General features: G+C 43.4%; 1 protein-coding gene across 1 annotated transcript in view; it reads right to left on the bottom strand.

The window, feature by feature from the left end:
• The window catches only part of PPAT (phosphoribosyl pyrophosphate amidotransferase), a 374,190-nt gene that overhangs the window by 201,871 nt on the left and 154,790 nt on the right, over nt 1–17,529 (bottom strand). Inside the window, exon 3 of the mRNA XM_085642045.1 lies at nt 11,530–11,736. Coding sequence (XP_085498171.1) covers nt 11,530–11,736 — 207 coding nt within the window. The remainder of the gene's footprint in view (nt 1–11,529; nt 11,737–17,529) is intronic.

The following is a 17,529-nucleotide window of genomic DNA, read 5'->3' as shown; positions in this document are numbered from 1 at the left end:
CCTCTAGCATAGATGTTAAAGAGATCTAGAGTGGGACCGCCATGCGTGCCCTTTATTGTTAGATGTAGCAGATCCGGGGAAACATTGTTATGGCACTGAACCTGCCAGTTGTGCTTAATGTTTATCCACACATGGAGACCCCCGGAAGGGCGACCTTTCCCTGAGCTTATGGCCGGTAAGAAATATGTGAAATACCCTGATTTGTATAACGGGGTTGTACTCCATGTCTCTTGGAATGCACATACGTCGAATGTGCCAATGAAATCGTGCCATTCCGGGATCAAAAGCTTTTTGGTGAGCCCCGCAACGTTCCATGACACAAGATTAAAAAGGGGCATAGGCTTTGCAGGTGGGATGGTAGACTGAGTGACAGGGGGCATCTCACAGGACGGGGAGGGCAGAAAAGAGGAGGACAAGCTTTCAGGGGCTGTGGTAATGTCGTTAAGAACAACAGTGACCGGCTCCATAAGACAAACCTCGAGAGGAGGATTTTGGGCCAGTCAGTCCACCCTATTCAAATTGGAATCGTTGCTAAAAATCCTCTGTCTACCCTCTGGGAAAGCGTTGCTTGGGAACCAAGGCGGAATGCGCCTTATCTGGATACCGGAGTGGTCCGGGGCCGAGGTTCGATACTCGAGGAGTACCAAGTTCTCGGCCAGGGTACTGTTAGAGAAAGTAAGCTCAATGCAGTCAAATTGGCTAGTATAATGAGACAGTCTCCTGGCCTTGGTAATGTCTTCTCGAATAATGGACCTACAGCCCCTGACATGCCGAACCCAGTGTATGGCTTTGTTTGTAAGGGAGTCCGCATTTTCGTGGGATTGGTTATTAATAAGTCTTGGTACCCCAGTCATATATACTACAGTTGGGTTGGACAGTGGACCAGCGAGAGTAGTATTAAGTGCGATATTGTCTCCAGGGCATGGCACAGACCTCTGGCTGCTGGGTCTCACGGGTCCAGTTCCTGCAGCTAAGGGTGGAATAGGAGTGGTAGCTTTGTCAGTTCTCAGATTATTTGCAGTATCCCTGTTTGGTGGTATACTCCGGCTAGGAGGGAGCAGAGTTATCTGGCTAGTGAAGTTAGTTGTGGCATGGGATTGATTTTTAGCCTTACGGGTAATTGACAAAGGGCCTGTTTGGACGGTGGTTTCAGGTGCAAGTGATGTTGGCTCCACAGAGCTACTAAACGTTGCAGGCTGCATAGAAGTTAATAAGACCCTCTTGCTCAATTCCATGACTATGTTCTTCAGGGATACTATCTCGGACAGTAACTGGTCGATTTTTTGTTCCATCGAGACCCCATACAAGACAGGGGTCTGAACTTCATTAGAGAGCAAGGGACCAGCCGCTTGGCAAGCAGCTGTATCCTCCTCTAGATCTTCCAGGATAGCAAACCTATTAGAGCAAGTGAGGTCAAGCTGAGTGGTAGAAGAGAGAGATTCAGTGTCTGGTGTAAGACCCTGTGTAGCCTGTTTATCTTCCTGATAGGACTCATGATTATGCACTATAGGTGTGAGGGAAGTGGGTGCATTGGAAGGGGCTTCTCTGGCTTTAGTGAACATACTAGGGATCTTGCGAATGGAGAAACTAGATGGCAAATCTTTTGTCAAGTCCCCAATGCTAAGGGGAGCAGAGCTAGAATCCTCTAGTATGACTTGACAATCGTCCACAATAGCTTCAAGCCTATCTAGAATACAGTTGCCAGCAGCATGATTAACTTTTTTTGCTTTCTTCCCCTTTTTCGAAGCATTGCCCCCACCTCCTTCCATAGATTTCCTTTTAGCCATGGTAAAAACACAAGGGAAATGGAGGATGACAACAACGCCACAGACCTGGGAACAGTGTATGATCAGGGAGCAATATACAACGACAGTACTTAATTCAAGTTCTCACAATTGGTAGTGCTGTATAGTATATTATGGGCCCAGGTTTGTTCTGGGGATGAAAGAATCACAGCAATACAGTACCTTGGTGTGCCAACTCGCAAGTCAGAGGGGTAGCCCAGCCCGGCCTCTTCCGGCCCCGGACGGCCCGCCCTCTGCCCGGGCTCAGCCCGGCGGCGCCCGCGCGCGTCCCGCGACGCGGAAGGAGCCTCGTTCTATATAGCGCCTCCGGGCGCGTTGTCCGGCGGAAGTGGGCGGGGCGGAGGAGAATGCTGGGGCCGGTAGTTTCGCCCTACTGCGGCCTCAGATGGCAGGAGGCGGCGGGAAAAACAAACGGCCAGAAGGTTGCGCAGGCTGCTGACAGGAGCCCAGGTGAGTGCTGCGCTGTGTCCGTGGTGACAGGTTTCGCTGCAATGACCCTTGCAAGTATGGGAGTTAACATTCTTCCCTTACTTTCGGATCCGCAGAGTACACTGTCTGGAGATGGCCCTGCAGCTCTTGTAAGATTGCAGCGCTGGTGTGTACCACCGAGCCCGTGGGCACGCATAGTACATCTATTGGTATAGGGGCCGGTTCCCTACGGAGGATCCATGCCAGTAATCGCCCAGACTGGTCTCCCTCCCTGTGTAAGCTCTGTCGGTGTTGACTAAGTGTATACTTATCTAGCCTGTCCCAAATGTCACTGATGCGTGTCCGTATTTGCCCATTCTCGGGCCGCATCAGTTGACTCAGCCCGGTCCTGGGTTTGAGCCTTCGCTAGCGCCGACTCCTCTGCCTCAAGGTCAAGAAGCAACTGCCTGCGGTCCCGCATGTTAGACCCAGGCAGGCCCTTTCTGTCACAGCTTTTAGCCTCCCATTTTGTGGGCTTAGATATGCTCGCCCCTTCCCAGCTAATTGTCATATAATCAGCCAATACACCTGGTATATGCTGCCTTCCAACCGTGTCTTTCAGTATGTCCGACGGCATCCGCCACGCTCTTGGGAGGTGCGCAGGAAGTCCCCATCGGACCGTGGAATGATCAGATAGGATACGGGCTTGGTGGGTCACCTCAATGTTTAGATCAGAGTCTGATGTCCAAACCAGAACCTTAATGAGCCTACTATGTGTGCTGTGGGTGGGGGAACAGCAAGTGTATAGCTTCTTCGTGGGGTGTCTATTCCTCCAAATGTCCTGCACTCCCAGGTTGCCCATGATCTCTCGGTCATTCGCGGCTTTGTGCCTGGACAAGGAACCCTATTTAACTCAGGGTCTAAAACACAGTTGAAGTCCTCCACCCAAAGGATCGGGCACTCAGGGTCGACGTCAACACCGCCTGCATGGACTATTAGAAGTCAGGGTCATCTACATTTGGGGCGTATATGTTCAGGATTACTAGGTCTCAGCCATCTAGCTTAGCCATTAGAAGGATGAATCTACAATTAATGTTGGCTTCCATGTATTGCAGCGAAAATGGCGTACCCGGGACTACCCATATTAGCATGTCTCTTGCGTAGGTAGAGTATGAGGAGTGAAAAACCTGACCCCCTCCACTTTCTAGCCAGTCTCTGGGCTCCCACATAGTCAAGGTGAGTTACTTGTATGCATGCCACGGCTACGTGGTGCCTCCGGAGAAACGAGAGAACCCTGTAGTGCTCGGTACATGTGCCCAACCCACTTACATTCCAAGAGATGAACTTAGTCCCCATTGTCGTGGTAGTACTCTGCCACTGTATCCCCCGGTCCCATGTCATCTTACCTATTATATGCGGTTTAAAACAAGTGATAACATGTAATGGAAACATACCCCAGAGCCCCCTCCCATGGACAAATGACCTGCAACAGTGCATTCGGTTAAGCCCTCCCCACGCAAGTGCCAGGAAATACACAGCCTCCCCTTCAGCCCAAACGGGGCCATCTTTTATGGGGTAAGTTGAGCCACAGTGTGCGTTTTGAAGCAGTTCCCTTTCAAAACTGCCCTTTCCTTATGCAGAGCAGACACAGTTATTGTTGGAGGAGATTTTTCTCACTTAAATTAGTGAAAATGTTGCCTCCAAACTGGGGCACCCAAAACATAAGCACAATAAGTGTGAATACTTTCCACCGGACTATTATCAGTGTTCTAGGTTAATATCTGGGAGAAAATGGCAGACCCTGCCAAGAAGATTCCCTATATGGAACAAAAGGGAGCCCCATACTCCCCTCCCTACAGCCACCAACAGCCAAATGGCAGTGCTCAGGAAGTGAGGATCCATGGTCCCTTGCTAACTAAAGGTCACAGCATTTCTAAAGCAGCCCTTTCCCCATTCTCCCACACTTCAGTGCCAGAGTCTAGATCCTTCTACTTTGAAATGTGATAAATACACTATTGCTGTCTGGGAAAGCAAAATCATAACTTTTCTGTGGTATACTTTACCAGGAGTATCATAATGGATCACGCTGGTCTCTGCAATAATACACCTATACTAGCTAAAGACTCCTGCTACCAATCACGATAGATGCAGCACCCACATGCCACATACATGGGGATGACAGCACAGGGTCTGCGCATTACATTCAAACAAAACTTTACTTGAGTGGGGCTTGTAGAGACACAGACAGGAATAAGGTTAGTTTAGTATTATGAACCAGGAGAACGGTACAATGCCACCACCGTTAATGCATATGTCCCAGCTGTTAATCCCATTTTGACTAGAGAGTGGGCTTGGTGTGCCACTGCCGATCTCAGAACTAGGGATTGGGTCTCCTGATCAGTTACAATGCCTAGGCCTCAGCATTCACGTGGGGGCAAATGTCAGGTTACCATCTAACTTACAATCGGGGTCACTCAGGGCACAGGTGCACATCTGTACTACCATGCAGGGACTTTCCCGTCCCAACAGCAACTAAGGTAAGCACAAAACTGAGAGGTTATCACAGCTTTTAGGCACCCAAGACTAGCTGAATCAACACTATGAAAAAAACTAATTGTATTATTTTTTTTTAATTTTGTTCAGTTTTATACACGCAACAGTCGGACTGAAATACTACACAACACCCTCATCCTAAAGTGTAGCTTAACTCACAATGCCTTTATCAAACAGTTCAGCAACACCATACACTGATCAAATAGTTTCTATCTCCACAACAAGATGGCTATCCACGTAGCCACTCAAGCACTTGTCATTATTCATTTTGCCATGTAGCAGTAGTTAAGCACATATAGCAAGCACCAGTCTGAAGCTGATCAGATTGCCGCCTCTCTGGCGTACATTTATGCCTCTTCTGAACCTCAGTCAGTTACCAGGTCCAGATCCCTTTCCCACTCCATTGTTATTAAGTGTCCCAGTGTATCTGAGGAATTATTAATCAGCATTTTGTGTTTCTAGGAACTTGCTTTCTACCCGAGGAGCAGAGTTAGCACTATATTTTCAGTATCAGAACTTGTCATTCACATCACTGTCCATACTTACATATTTCATTAGGGAATCTCTAAAATGTAAGACTTCATAACCTCAAATTCTCATCATAGCAAGTCAACCATTTTCCCAGTGGTCCCAAAGAGCTCATGCAGCTTTGAGATCCCAGTTGACCTCTAGGTCCGGAATCCCTTCTGATTCCTGAGGTACATCAGGGTATTACTGGTTCCAGAGGGGAGTTTCAACATCTAATGATTGGGCCAACCAAGTCTTTCTATGCCCTCCAACCTACACGCCCCATACACAAGGTCACTAAGGCGATTTGGTGATATCCATCATTCAACAGAAGAGTGTGCAGTAAATGTTCTAGTTCAGGAGTCTCCAACCTTTGGTGTAATAAGAGCTACAAAAGTTAAAGAAATATCGTCCCGAGCTACTAAAATTTTAGTGTTGTAATAGTGACCACATCGGACAAGTTTCCATTAGTGGCTATCTCATGCTAGTATATGAGCAATGATCATATCGGTGCATCCGGCAGAGTTGCTAGCAATAATCTGAACAAAAAGCCTTTATCAACTTGAAATGCCTCTAATTGGGTTATAGATAACAGCCATAGCTGCAGTGCACCAAGACAATAAGTTTCCCCAGTGCCCCATTTATTTATTTCTGAAATATCAGCTTTAAACATAACAGGCCGATTCACAAAGGTATGTGGAGACGAAAGTCTAAATTTACGATTTTCAGTATTAACAATGAGCATTTGTCGTAAAGTTCAACTTTTGTTATTCACAAAGGGCATTTACGAGTAGTAAATGCCCTATATGAATACCAAAAGTCGTAAAGTGAGACTTTTGTCTCACTTTACCTTTGTGAATAGGGCCCGACATGTGCATATTTAAAGTTCACGTTTCCCCTGTAAAGTATCTTGACATTGAAAGAACATGTATATTGTTAACCAACTGACTGGTTGATTTGGAAATTCATCCTTTTTAGTCAAACATCCACTTATGAGCTATGAAAATATACACATGTTCATCTCAAATACAGTCTGTTGAATTTTGGTATGCATATATTCATTCAAAAATGCAAAGGTTTCTAATTTAGTGGGCGGGGTGGCACGAAGGAGAGCTATTTGCAGGTAACTGGTGAGCTACACATAGCTCATGAGCTACTCGTTGGAGAAGCCTGGTCTAGTTTCATGAGAAAAAAAAATCTGGTACCCAAAAATGGGTATTTTGGAATATATATGAAATTTGGGGGAGCCTAGCCATCATATGTACATATGTAATAGAGCTATCCTTCCCAAAAGGGACAGTGAGGTTATACAGTGCACTGGAGAATGCTTCCAGAGTTACTCCAATGCCTAGCCAAGCTCTAAAAAAAAAAAAAAATCTACTTTCTCTCTTGATACCCTAAATGCCTCCCTTTTCGCCTATATGGAAGGGCCAATTGACATATGGCGAGGGAGCGCATCACACTGATGGAAATAGGACTGACTCTGCTAAGTTCAGGGTTCAGGACCTACTTATCAAATACTTTGAAGTTGAAAATAAGCCTAAATAACGAATGTTCTGGTTCAGTCAGATAGACAATCCACATTTAGGGTGATCTAACCTTCCAATATACTATTCCAGTTACGGCCTCAAATCAAAGGATCATCTCTTATCCTGCAGAGAAGCAGTAGCATAGCATAGGCTAGCAGCAAGGCAAATAGGCGGCACTGCTATCTCGTAACACTTTACAGGGTCAATGTACAAAAGAAAACACCACCTCTCACCTTTACCCCAACCAGCAAGTTGGCATACAGCAGTTTGACCCAAATTAAAATAGATGAATTGAAACCCATTTCACCACGGACAATGAACATATAAATTCATTAAATTCATTCTACTGAATCCACAGCCTTCTCAGGACCTAAAAATTATATCATTATTGATTCTTTAAACAAGTATATTGCAAGCAGAAATGTGAACGCCACAGGTTCAAACAGGTCGGCTTTTCGGGTATAAAGCCAGACTACTGTGGTGTATTGACTTTCCCCTCTACCTCAGTCAAATAAAGGGCCAGTAACTTATCTAGGACTTACAATCTGTTTGGGGTTTTCCAGGTTTGTAGATTAAGGTTACTGTAAACCTCACCATCTTACTAGACAACTTACCGAGCAATTCGAATGGTCAGACATTGGATCGAGAAGCCTTCCAGCTCTGAAGTTAGGAAATCACTGCAATTGCATCAGCCTACATCACATCCCATATCTACAGCTACTGATTCATCCAAGGCAGGGACAGTAATATTCAATATACATCCTGTATCAGAACTTTATGGGGCTCATAGTTTGGGTATCATAAAGTAACTGAAAATTTGCAGAAAGCGTCTCTGATCTAAAGATCTTTTGGATCCATCAGTCTCTCTCCTCCTGCTTTACTGCATCAGACAAAGAGCTAGGCAATTTACAGAAATATAATGTATGTAATAATGTTTACATACAAATCAACTTGCAGTACAAAAACCCCCAGTAGTCAAATACAGAGTGTGGAAAATAGCATTCATTTGACTACTACCCAGTGTGTGCATTCATCTTGGGCTAAAACAATACAGTTACTGTCGTAATACATGCAATGATTACATATCATAGTTCACCTACTTAGTCCACAGGTACAAGGATTGATGTTAGCATATAACCGTTGTTTCATCTAACCAAGCATACAAGAGTAGACATTCAAATGTATGGCATCTGTAACAAACATTAGAAATTATGCCTCAAAGTTCTGGTCTGCTTCAGCATTGGTTTCCCCTCCCAGCTGTTGAAGAAGGAAAGCTCTAAAGTGGCTCATGATATCTTTGGCCCTTGACTGAGGTGGCATTATTTTCCAGCATACTTCCAACTGTTTGTTGCAATAAGTTACATCCTGTACCCAGTCTTTAGTTCTGGGAGGGGGGCCTTGCACCCAGGGTTCGACAATTCTTCTCTTTGCCATTCGGGAGGGCAGTAAACTTTCTGGATGCCACCCGAATGTCTTTTACCCATTATAGCAGCGCTATTAACGGAATACCAGAAATATCAAATACAACTATGGAAGATACTTTCCACAAGGTCTCCTGCCAGTAGTCCGCTATAGCGCTTCGGATCTGTATTTTGAATCTTCTCAGAGGTACAAGATTTTAAGGACTCTGGGGTGTAGTATATTCTGCGTAAGATTGTCACATGTATTAATCTGAGCTTATATTTGAATAAGAGTGCCAGCCTGCGTACAGAAGAATTTCCACTCTTAATCAGTTCGGATTGGATCAATTTCAGCAGCCTACTTCGATTTTGCAGCAGGGCTGTAGCAGTGGCCTCTTTCTGCATAGTGGTCTCCTAGGGGCAGGGGAGTCAACAACATCCCTAATGAAGTGAATGCTTGAGGCAGGGTAGGAAATACCCCATTTGTGACCTTACTAGCTTCTCGTAGACTGAAATAATCTTGAAACCATTGTTACCTGCTTCATACAGTCTATGCTGGGATCGCCGGTAGTCCGCTTTAGTGTCACTGTCTACCATAGCTCGATAGGGTCTGAACTTTTCTTTATCACTTACTGGAATCGGCTGGGACATAATACACATTGTAATTACAACTAAAACATACTGTTCCTCAACTGCCGTAGTCCTCATTTGCCAGGTCAGCGTTTACCTGCACCCCTCGAAATGGAATATCCTATTACTATGATTTAATAGGCTTCCCACAACGTCACAGCAAAGAGTGCGTGGAGCCAACATTTTCTATTAAACAGCAATCCCCGGCATCTGCCAGTCTACAGTATTCGTGTTTAGTAGGTCCCAATTCAGCCCTCTGTCTTTCTAATCTTGTGTTCCTCAAATGCAGTCATTTAAAAGAAGGGAGTCAGACACACTCCTCTTGCTAAACAGAATATTTTTAAATATGTATAAAGTATCATGAGGCACCAGGAAATAGCTAAGCCAAGATTTCCTCCAATCATTAACCAAATCCACTGCTGTAGCAAAGCGTTCTAGTTTGGCTGTTCCATCAGCGTCACAAGAGGAAGTCACAAGACTTCATTTTTCCAGCACTAGCTTCCAATAATCTGTCATTTGCCGCCAAAGTATAGTATCTGCTACAGAAGCACTGCATCAGGTGTGTGACGAATAAAAAGATGCATCACCATCACTCAATTAATTTTGCCCCAAAACCCCTGACATTTTAGGAAAGGAGTCCATCCTTCAAAAGTCACAATAGCTGTGGAGACTAACAATTAGCAGAGTGAGATGCCTGACACGGTGACACACTGAAGTATATATAAAAAGAAAGTGATGGATTGAACGCTAGAATTAATATCAGCCAGGTATAACTTGAATTGTCTTGGCAACCAGTGAACAAGAGACCCACAAATGGGCATATCTGTTGATCTTAGGGCGACATGCTAAAGTATATTTAAAAAAAAAAAAAAGATTCCATTCATCACTTTCTTGTATACTTTAGTGTGTTGCCCTAAGTGGAACGAGTATGCCCAGACTAGGGTCATATGCACACCGTCACTGGAACCAAGCTTTCCCTGGATGATGAGCTTTAAGTAGTGGGAAACCGGTCTTGGGTTGCTTGTGTTCCAGTTCGGCGAGGACCTGGCCTGGCCTGGCTGGGCCGTTCAGGCTGGACTGTGCCCACCGGAGCAGGTTAAAGACTGATGATGTGCATTTACAGTTCTTGCTGCAGTTACAAGAGTCTTTTTAACTTAGCATGGACTATCAAACACAGACAATTAGTGGAGGGGTGAAGCTAACGTAGACCATACCATCTAGACATGCTAGGATCCGATCCAAACCCTCCTCTAGGAGAAGAGATGTTCACGCAGTATTTCTGGTGCCAATACTGCAAGGCGAGTGAGCAAAGACAAGGGGTCCCTATAATCTAGGGTTCGAACTCAGAATGCGCCAATGACTAACATCAGAAAGAATAAAGGGCATAAGGGTGGTCTAGACACCGTTGGGATCTCTGTACATACTACACAACTGACTGAGGAAAGATGAAGTCATCCTTTCATTACAGCAGAACATCCACGATCTGAAACAAAACTTCTGTACTGTTGATTGAAAGAGGAGAAATCAGTGGCAGTAGAGCAGTCTCGCCAGTTTTGCATCACTCAATTTCAGACATACTAGTTAATGGTGCTCTTTGGACTTCCAGAGATTAAAAAGACAATAGAGTTAATTTGAGTAAGAGATTAGGAGTTTTCTCTTGCGATCAATTCTCATGGATTCCACTTATATCTTTACTGCTAATTCTAATAATGGAAATGTGTACACCAACCATGTCTTTTTGGGAAAGAGCTAGGACCAATGAGCTCAAAAACGACTATCTATCCAGAGGGTTTCAGCGCTCAACTGGACTGGAACTTTAAGTCTGAGCTTTCAGTCTTTAAAGTACTTCAAGATGTTGTCTGATATTCCGTAAACTATCATCAGTATAGGACCTACACGATTTCACTTTCTGCTGGAGCTTTTCTTACAATGACAAAGCATAATCTACAGTCTATGATGCTGGCCTTGTTGTAAAACTGTGGACTCTTTACTATCCTTATTTCTTTACTGTGCAAAAGTGTCAGAATAGTGGAAAGGTGATTTGTCCATCATCATCATCATCATCATCATCATCACAGCCCCTGGTCTTCTCTTTGCATTTTGTCCACTAATACATTTATTCAACAATGAGTTCTAGTTCTGACGGCGCATTGTATCATTGCATTTGGGCTATCAAATATTGCGAATTGGCTCAAGAATAGTGCTGCATAGCTAGAAATCAAGAGATGAAGCGGTGTCACGGCAAACCACCACATTTCAAGTAAGAGAATTATTACACATCCCTTGGCATCTTGCAAAGCTATTTAGACTTGTACAGCTAAAGTTTCCTTGCTTCATCACGGACAGCAATATGTCTGAATGGTTTTACTTTGGGGTCTCAAAATTCTGCACTGTAATTTGTAAAAATACTATATGTATTCCTTGCTTAAGGTAAGTGCTATAATTTATTAGGTATTCCAGTACTGTCTCAGTCTTCGTTCGAAGCTAGATGTGGGTTCAATATATATATATATATATATATATATATATATATATATATATATATATATATATATATATATATATATATATATTTCCTAACTGTTGTATTATATGATGACTTGTGTCTTTGCATTTGATTGGTTAATGCAAATCTCTGAAAAGAAAAAAGTAAAGGCCCTGTTTTAGCCACTTTATGGGGGTTAGATATGCATGTACCTTTCTCCTCAGTTTTGCAGCATTCACTAGCTCTCCGTTGTGCGCAACTGCAATCTTCCCATGGAGAGTCTCTACCACAAAAGGCTGGCAGTTCTGTAGCTCTGAATTGCCAGAGGTGGAGTATCGGGTATGACCAATCCCAAGGTTTGAAGCACTCATCTTTTTCAAATTATCTTCGCTGAACACATGGTTTACCTGACCCATACCCTAAAAAGAAAAAAGAATCATGAGGCAAAAAAGCTTCTCTGCTACATTTTAATCATCTCAAATATACAGTTACAAAAAAACCTTTACTCAGACCCAAACATCTCATACTGAAGCAGGCAGCAACAGATAGTTTCATTCCTGATCAAATAATTTAAACACTAAATCATTATCAATTCCTGCATCTATTTCTATATGGCACTCTAACTTGGCCTTCAATATGCATAGTAATGTGACAAGACCCACATTCTATAAATTGTTCTGAAAAAAACCTAACTAACTAAATAACATACAAGGGATTAAACATGCAAAGACGTTTTTATTCAGGTAGCAATCTGTTCTTGTTATCAGATTTCGCTCAACAACAAAGGCTCTAGTAAAATAAAGACCTTCCAGAGGCACTGGGTGTGCTTTTTTACATTACTGATTAACCAAGATTAATTAAGTCCCCATTACTGCGAGAAGGAACTATATTATTTTAAAACTGGTTAATCAATTACAACTGAATCAGAGATGTGCTGCACAGATGTGAAAGTGTAAAACACCAGACGATTTCGCAGCTTAAAAAGAGGCAAGCAGAGAGTTTTCTTTTTTTTTTTTAATGCTTTTTGTTAGAAGTAGGAAAAACGAAGTAAAAATATAATGGGCATGACAACTGTATACTGTGTAATGATTTTTGGTAGAGTTCTACTGCAAAGATGTATCGGCCAAAGGACTGCAACGCATGTCAATTCATATGGTGACCCAATGAGGAGGGGGGACAGGTATTAATCTCATTTATTGGAAAGGGAAACGCAACAGGGCGCCAAAGACATCACTGAAGACTTGCATCATTGTAAAAGGATATTCATTGTATGGCGTATAGTCTAGGGTCAATGTGGCTTGCTACCATTTTCGTATGGATTTCTGGCCCACTTCTGCTTTGGCTCTTTTTGTGGTGGAGGTGATGTTGTACTGCAAACGTTTATCAATAAGATCACCATAACCTTCAAGTTCAATAGCATTTAGTTATTTACGTTCCATTCTCAATATAGAACACACACTGTCCCACCAACTGCGCTGGAGTTTTTCAGCAAGTGAAGGTCAACTGCATTAGAAGATCAAGGACTCTGATTTTATACTTGGGAATGGGTCAATTTTGGCCAAGCACAGACACAAAGGGATTATGCTGATGATTTTATAGCAGGATTCTCCAACCTTTTCTGTAAGAAGAGCTTTAAAAGTTAATATTGTCCAAATCTTAATATCCTAATATCTTTAGTGTTGTAATAGTGACCACATCGGATGAGATTACATTGGTGGCCATCTCATCCTAATGTATGAGCAATGATCACGTCCGTGCATCTGGCAGAGATGCTAGCAATAATCTGAAACAAGCATTAGCATAGCCAATAGGTCTCGCCTTTGGGACCTTATAAGTGTTTAGCCATGCAACAGTTGCATAATTAAATACTTATATGGTCTCAAAAGCGAGACCTATTGGCTATGCCAAGTGGCCGCGAAAGTGATCGCGATCAAACATCAAAGCGTCCGTGAAAGTGAAGGTAATCGCGGTAAAGCGCGGTGCGCGCGCCCGCGCACATGCACTGTAGCTCTAGGCTGGCCTGGTAGCCCTTTTTGGAGCCCTCTGAATAAGTCTCGCCAGACCAGCGCATGCGCTGGGCCAGGCGAGACCTAAAAAGGCTTTGTCAACTTGGAATGCCTCTACTTGGGTTATAGAGAACTTCCATAGCTGCAGTGCACCAATATAATATAAGTCTCCCCAATGCCGCAAGATTTATCACTGAAATATCAGCTTTAAACATAACATGTATTTGTAAAGTGCACGTTTACCCTATAAAGTATCTTGGCATTGAAACAACATGTATATTGTTAACCAGCTGAACGGTTGCAGTGGTTGATTTGGAAATTCAAACGTTTTAGTCAAACATCCGCTTATGAGCTTTGAAAATTCACACATTTTCATCTCAAATACAGGCTTTTGAATTTTGGTATGAATATATTCATTCAATAATGCAAATGTTTCAAATATAGTGGGCTGAGTGGCATGCAGGAGAGCTACTTGCAGGTAGCTGGAGAACTACCATTAGCTTACGAGCTACTCGTTAGAGAAGCCAGTTTTAATATATGCATTATTCTGATAACTTACTAAATTTGATCAAAATCATGTATTTGTGGAATTATCATTCAGACAATATTAACAGGCACTCGCTTTGAGCAGACCAGCTTTGTGTAGTTTGTTTGGAGACCACAGTGTTCTGTCTAGGATAAAATATAGAATGAATGACTGCAGTGCAACTGAAGAATGAGGGCTCTTTACCAGTATCTGCTTTTGACTTTATTCTGGTAAAGAAAGGGCGATCGTACTGAACAATGCATGGAGCATAGTCATGATAGTGTGACCCATATTAAGTACTGTATGTGGTGATGTCGCGATTGCAGTTTCAGACGGTGGTTGATTAACTTGTGCCAGGTTATAGAGGTAGGTGAAGGAAAACAATGTAACTATTTTGAGTTTGATCTAAATTGATAATTTTTCACCTTCTGTTGCAGATTAAAGCAATGTATGACTACAGGGAATGGATGTTGGAGTCACCTTGAAACAGCTGTTTCATAGTGGAAATTTAATGTTTGTTACCCACGCAGGTATATTCTTTAATGGTATTCGGTATAAAGTGTTCCCCTCCCTTTTACTTCCTCAGCATGAAGCACGCTTAAGAATTGCTGTGCGTTTCATCTTCAGTGCGCTTGGAGATTGTAAGGGTGGCAAATGGAAATGCTGGAATTTTGCGATGAGGCGGTTTGGGGCGAGTGAGATTAGGTTATTTATATTTGTATAGTGCAAAAATCACCTGGGAAGGTGCCCTGGTGCTAAGCAGGAGTGTATCTAGTGCTATTGGGACTAGTCGAAAAGCAGAGTCTTTAGCTTTTTGCAGGATTCAAAAAGTGAGGAGTAGGCTCTTATGTGTAGTGGCAGGTCGTTCCACACGATATAGAAGAAGGCTCGACCACCAAATCTGGTTTTCCATATACGTGGAATTTGTGCAACTAGGAGTGCGAACAAGCAGAGGTGTCTAAGGTTTGTGAAAAAAGATGCAATTGTTGAGGTATGCTGGACCAGTATTATGCAGTGCCTTGAAAGTGTGGGTGAGGAGTTTGAATTGTGCTAGTTTGTGAATGGGGAGCCAGTGGAGCACCTTCATGTATGGTGTGATGTGGGTGAAACGTGGAAGATTGTAAGTGATTCTGGCTGGCGAGTTCTGAATAGGCTGCAGCCTTCTGGTGAGTTTTGTGCTGATCCCGGCATAGAGGGTGTTCCAGTAGTCCAGCTTGCTTGGGACTAGGGCATGCATGACGGTTTTGCAAGTACCGATTGGGACCCACTTAAATCTTCCTCAGCATATACCAGGGTATGAAAGCATGGAGTTGGTGACAGCATTGACATGGGCGGTGATGTTGAGTTTGTGGTTGATGATAATACAGAAGTTCTTGGCGTGGGTGTGGGTTCTAGCTCCATTAGCAGTCCCACGGTGATATGCTCTTCCCAGCGATTTCAGTCTTGTCAGTGTTCAGCTTTAAACAGTTGGTCTTCGTCCAGAGGGTGATTTCAGTCATGTAGGCATCAAACTTGATCTGGGCACTGGATATGTTGCCCGTAAGGGAGAGAATGAGTTGTGTGTCGTCGGCATAAGAGAGGAGAATGATGCTGTGAGGGTGGATGATGCGGTCTAGAGGGATCATGTTTGCATTGAAGAGGTTTGGGGTCAAGGAGGATACATGCGGAACTCCGTAGATAAGGTCACAGGCATCCGAGGTGTACAGTTGCAGGCTGACTGACTAGTCCTTCTGTCAGGTAGGAGCAGATCCATCAGAGGGCATGTCCTTGGACTATGATACCATGTAGGCATTGAATGAAGATGGGGTCGTTATACGGTTCCAACTAATCTAGTAGGACTGTGTATTTAGAACACAACAACTTCATAATGCAGAAATGGAGTCTTCTTATAAAATTAGTAAATGTTGGTCTGTTTGGCTAGCTCACAGTACTGCATCTTAACGTACAGTTATAGATGTTGTCAAACTAGAACATGACTGATTCCCAAGGAAATCGTGCAAACAGATCAAACCCTTTCGTTCCTCACTCTTGCATGCCCAAGCTGTCAAAGAAAAGATAAAATGTTAGCATTTTCAAAAATGTATTTAAATGCTCTAATCTTTGCGATGAGCGTTATTAGAATAGTTAACAATACAAAGAACTCAATCATGGTAATTGTTCATAACGTTACTAATGTTATTCCTATCTATTGCCAGCCTCTGTACTAAATAGAGCATATCCAACAATTTTGTGAGAAGGTAGCTTTTTACTGTCGGGAAAAAAGTAAAAAAATAAATAAAAAAAAACAGACTTCAATCCACCCCTGGAAAAGGATCCCTCCTTTCATAATGCCGCTACCTGCTCCCAAGAGAATCTTCTCTCGGTATTTCCCCAGATCTCCTTTCAACAAACCAAGGGTCTTTTGTGGAGTCATAAATCTGGCTCTCCTGGTAACCCTTGCATGCCTAAAACATTTCTACTAGCTTTGGATCCCATTGCTAATTTCCTTCAGAAGGTACTTAATTTAACACTTCAATCTGGTGTTTTTCCTACTGCCTGGAAGGAAGCAGTTGTCACTTCGCTTCTCAAGAAATCAAGACCCTGACAACATGAAAAATCTCCACCCCATCTCTCTGCTGCCGGCCCCTGCTAAAATCTTAGAAAAGTTCATTAACCAAGAATTTGTTACATTTATTGATACCCATGGTGTCCTTGACCCTTCTCAGAATGGGTTTCGGGTCGATCACAGCACAGAGACTGCTCTCCTAGTAGCGGCTGATAGCATTTGCCACCAGGTTGACCAGGGCGGGTGGCTAGCCTGGTAATGCTCGATCTGTCTGCAGCATTAAATACCATCTTGCCCATATGGATGGTGCAAAGTCTGCAGTAGGCTGGAATTAGCGGGACTGCCTTGCATCTTTTCCACTCTTTTTGGACCAACAGGGTACAGATTGTTAGCTGTGGTAGCTTTAAGGCAGAGGTGTTCAGCCTTCCTTGTGGGGTGCCCCAGGGCTCATCCAAGAGCCCCACGCAATTCAATCTGTATGCGGACCCTCTGGCTGAATTGGTGTGCTCATTCGGGTTTCAAGGACTATCGTATGCTGACAATACTCAAATTATCGTATCCATCTCCAATAACCTGACCTCAATGGTGATCAAGCTCAACCAGTGTATATCTAGCATTAGCAGATGGATGAGAGACAACTCTTTGAAGCTGAATGCAGACAAGGCTTAGGCTCTCCTATTTGGGTCATGGGAACCCACATGGTCTAACATTTGGTGGCCGGAAGCATGTGGACTTGTCCCCACTCCAGTAAAGGCAGCAAAAGATCTGTGTGTCATATTTGACGATACATTGATCTCTGACACACAGGTCGGTAGTATTAGTAGTACTTGTTTTTACATTATAAGGATTCTGAAAAAGAGATTTCCTTAGATCCCGGTGGAGTTGCACCAATCAGTCTTCACCTTAGTCACCTCGCAGCTTGGTTATTGTACTGCACTGTACCTCAACATTAACAGTTCTTCCCTGAATAAACTTCAGGTTGTACAGAAAGCGGCTGCCAGCCTTATTTTAAACATCCCCAAGAGTCTCCTAGAGAAGGTATCCCCCCCTCTTCATTGGGTTCTAATTGGGAAGCAAATCTCCTTCAAGGCCCTGTGTACTGTCTACTTGGCTTTGCATAAGAAGGCCCCTAGCC

The sequence above is a fragment of the Triturus cristatus genome, chromosome 2_2 (assembly GCF_964204655.1).
Source record: "Triturus cristatus chromosome 2_2, aTriCri1.1, whole genome shotgun sequence".
NCBI classification, from domain to species: Eukaryota; Metazoa; Chordata; class Amphibia; order Caudata; family Salamandridae; genus Triturus; species Triturus cristatus.
Note: the sequence above shows the minus strand (reverse complement) of the source record. Positions and strands in the feature narration are given on the sequence as shown.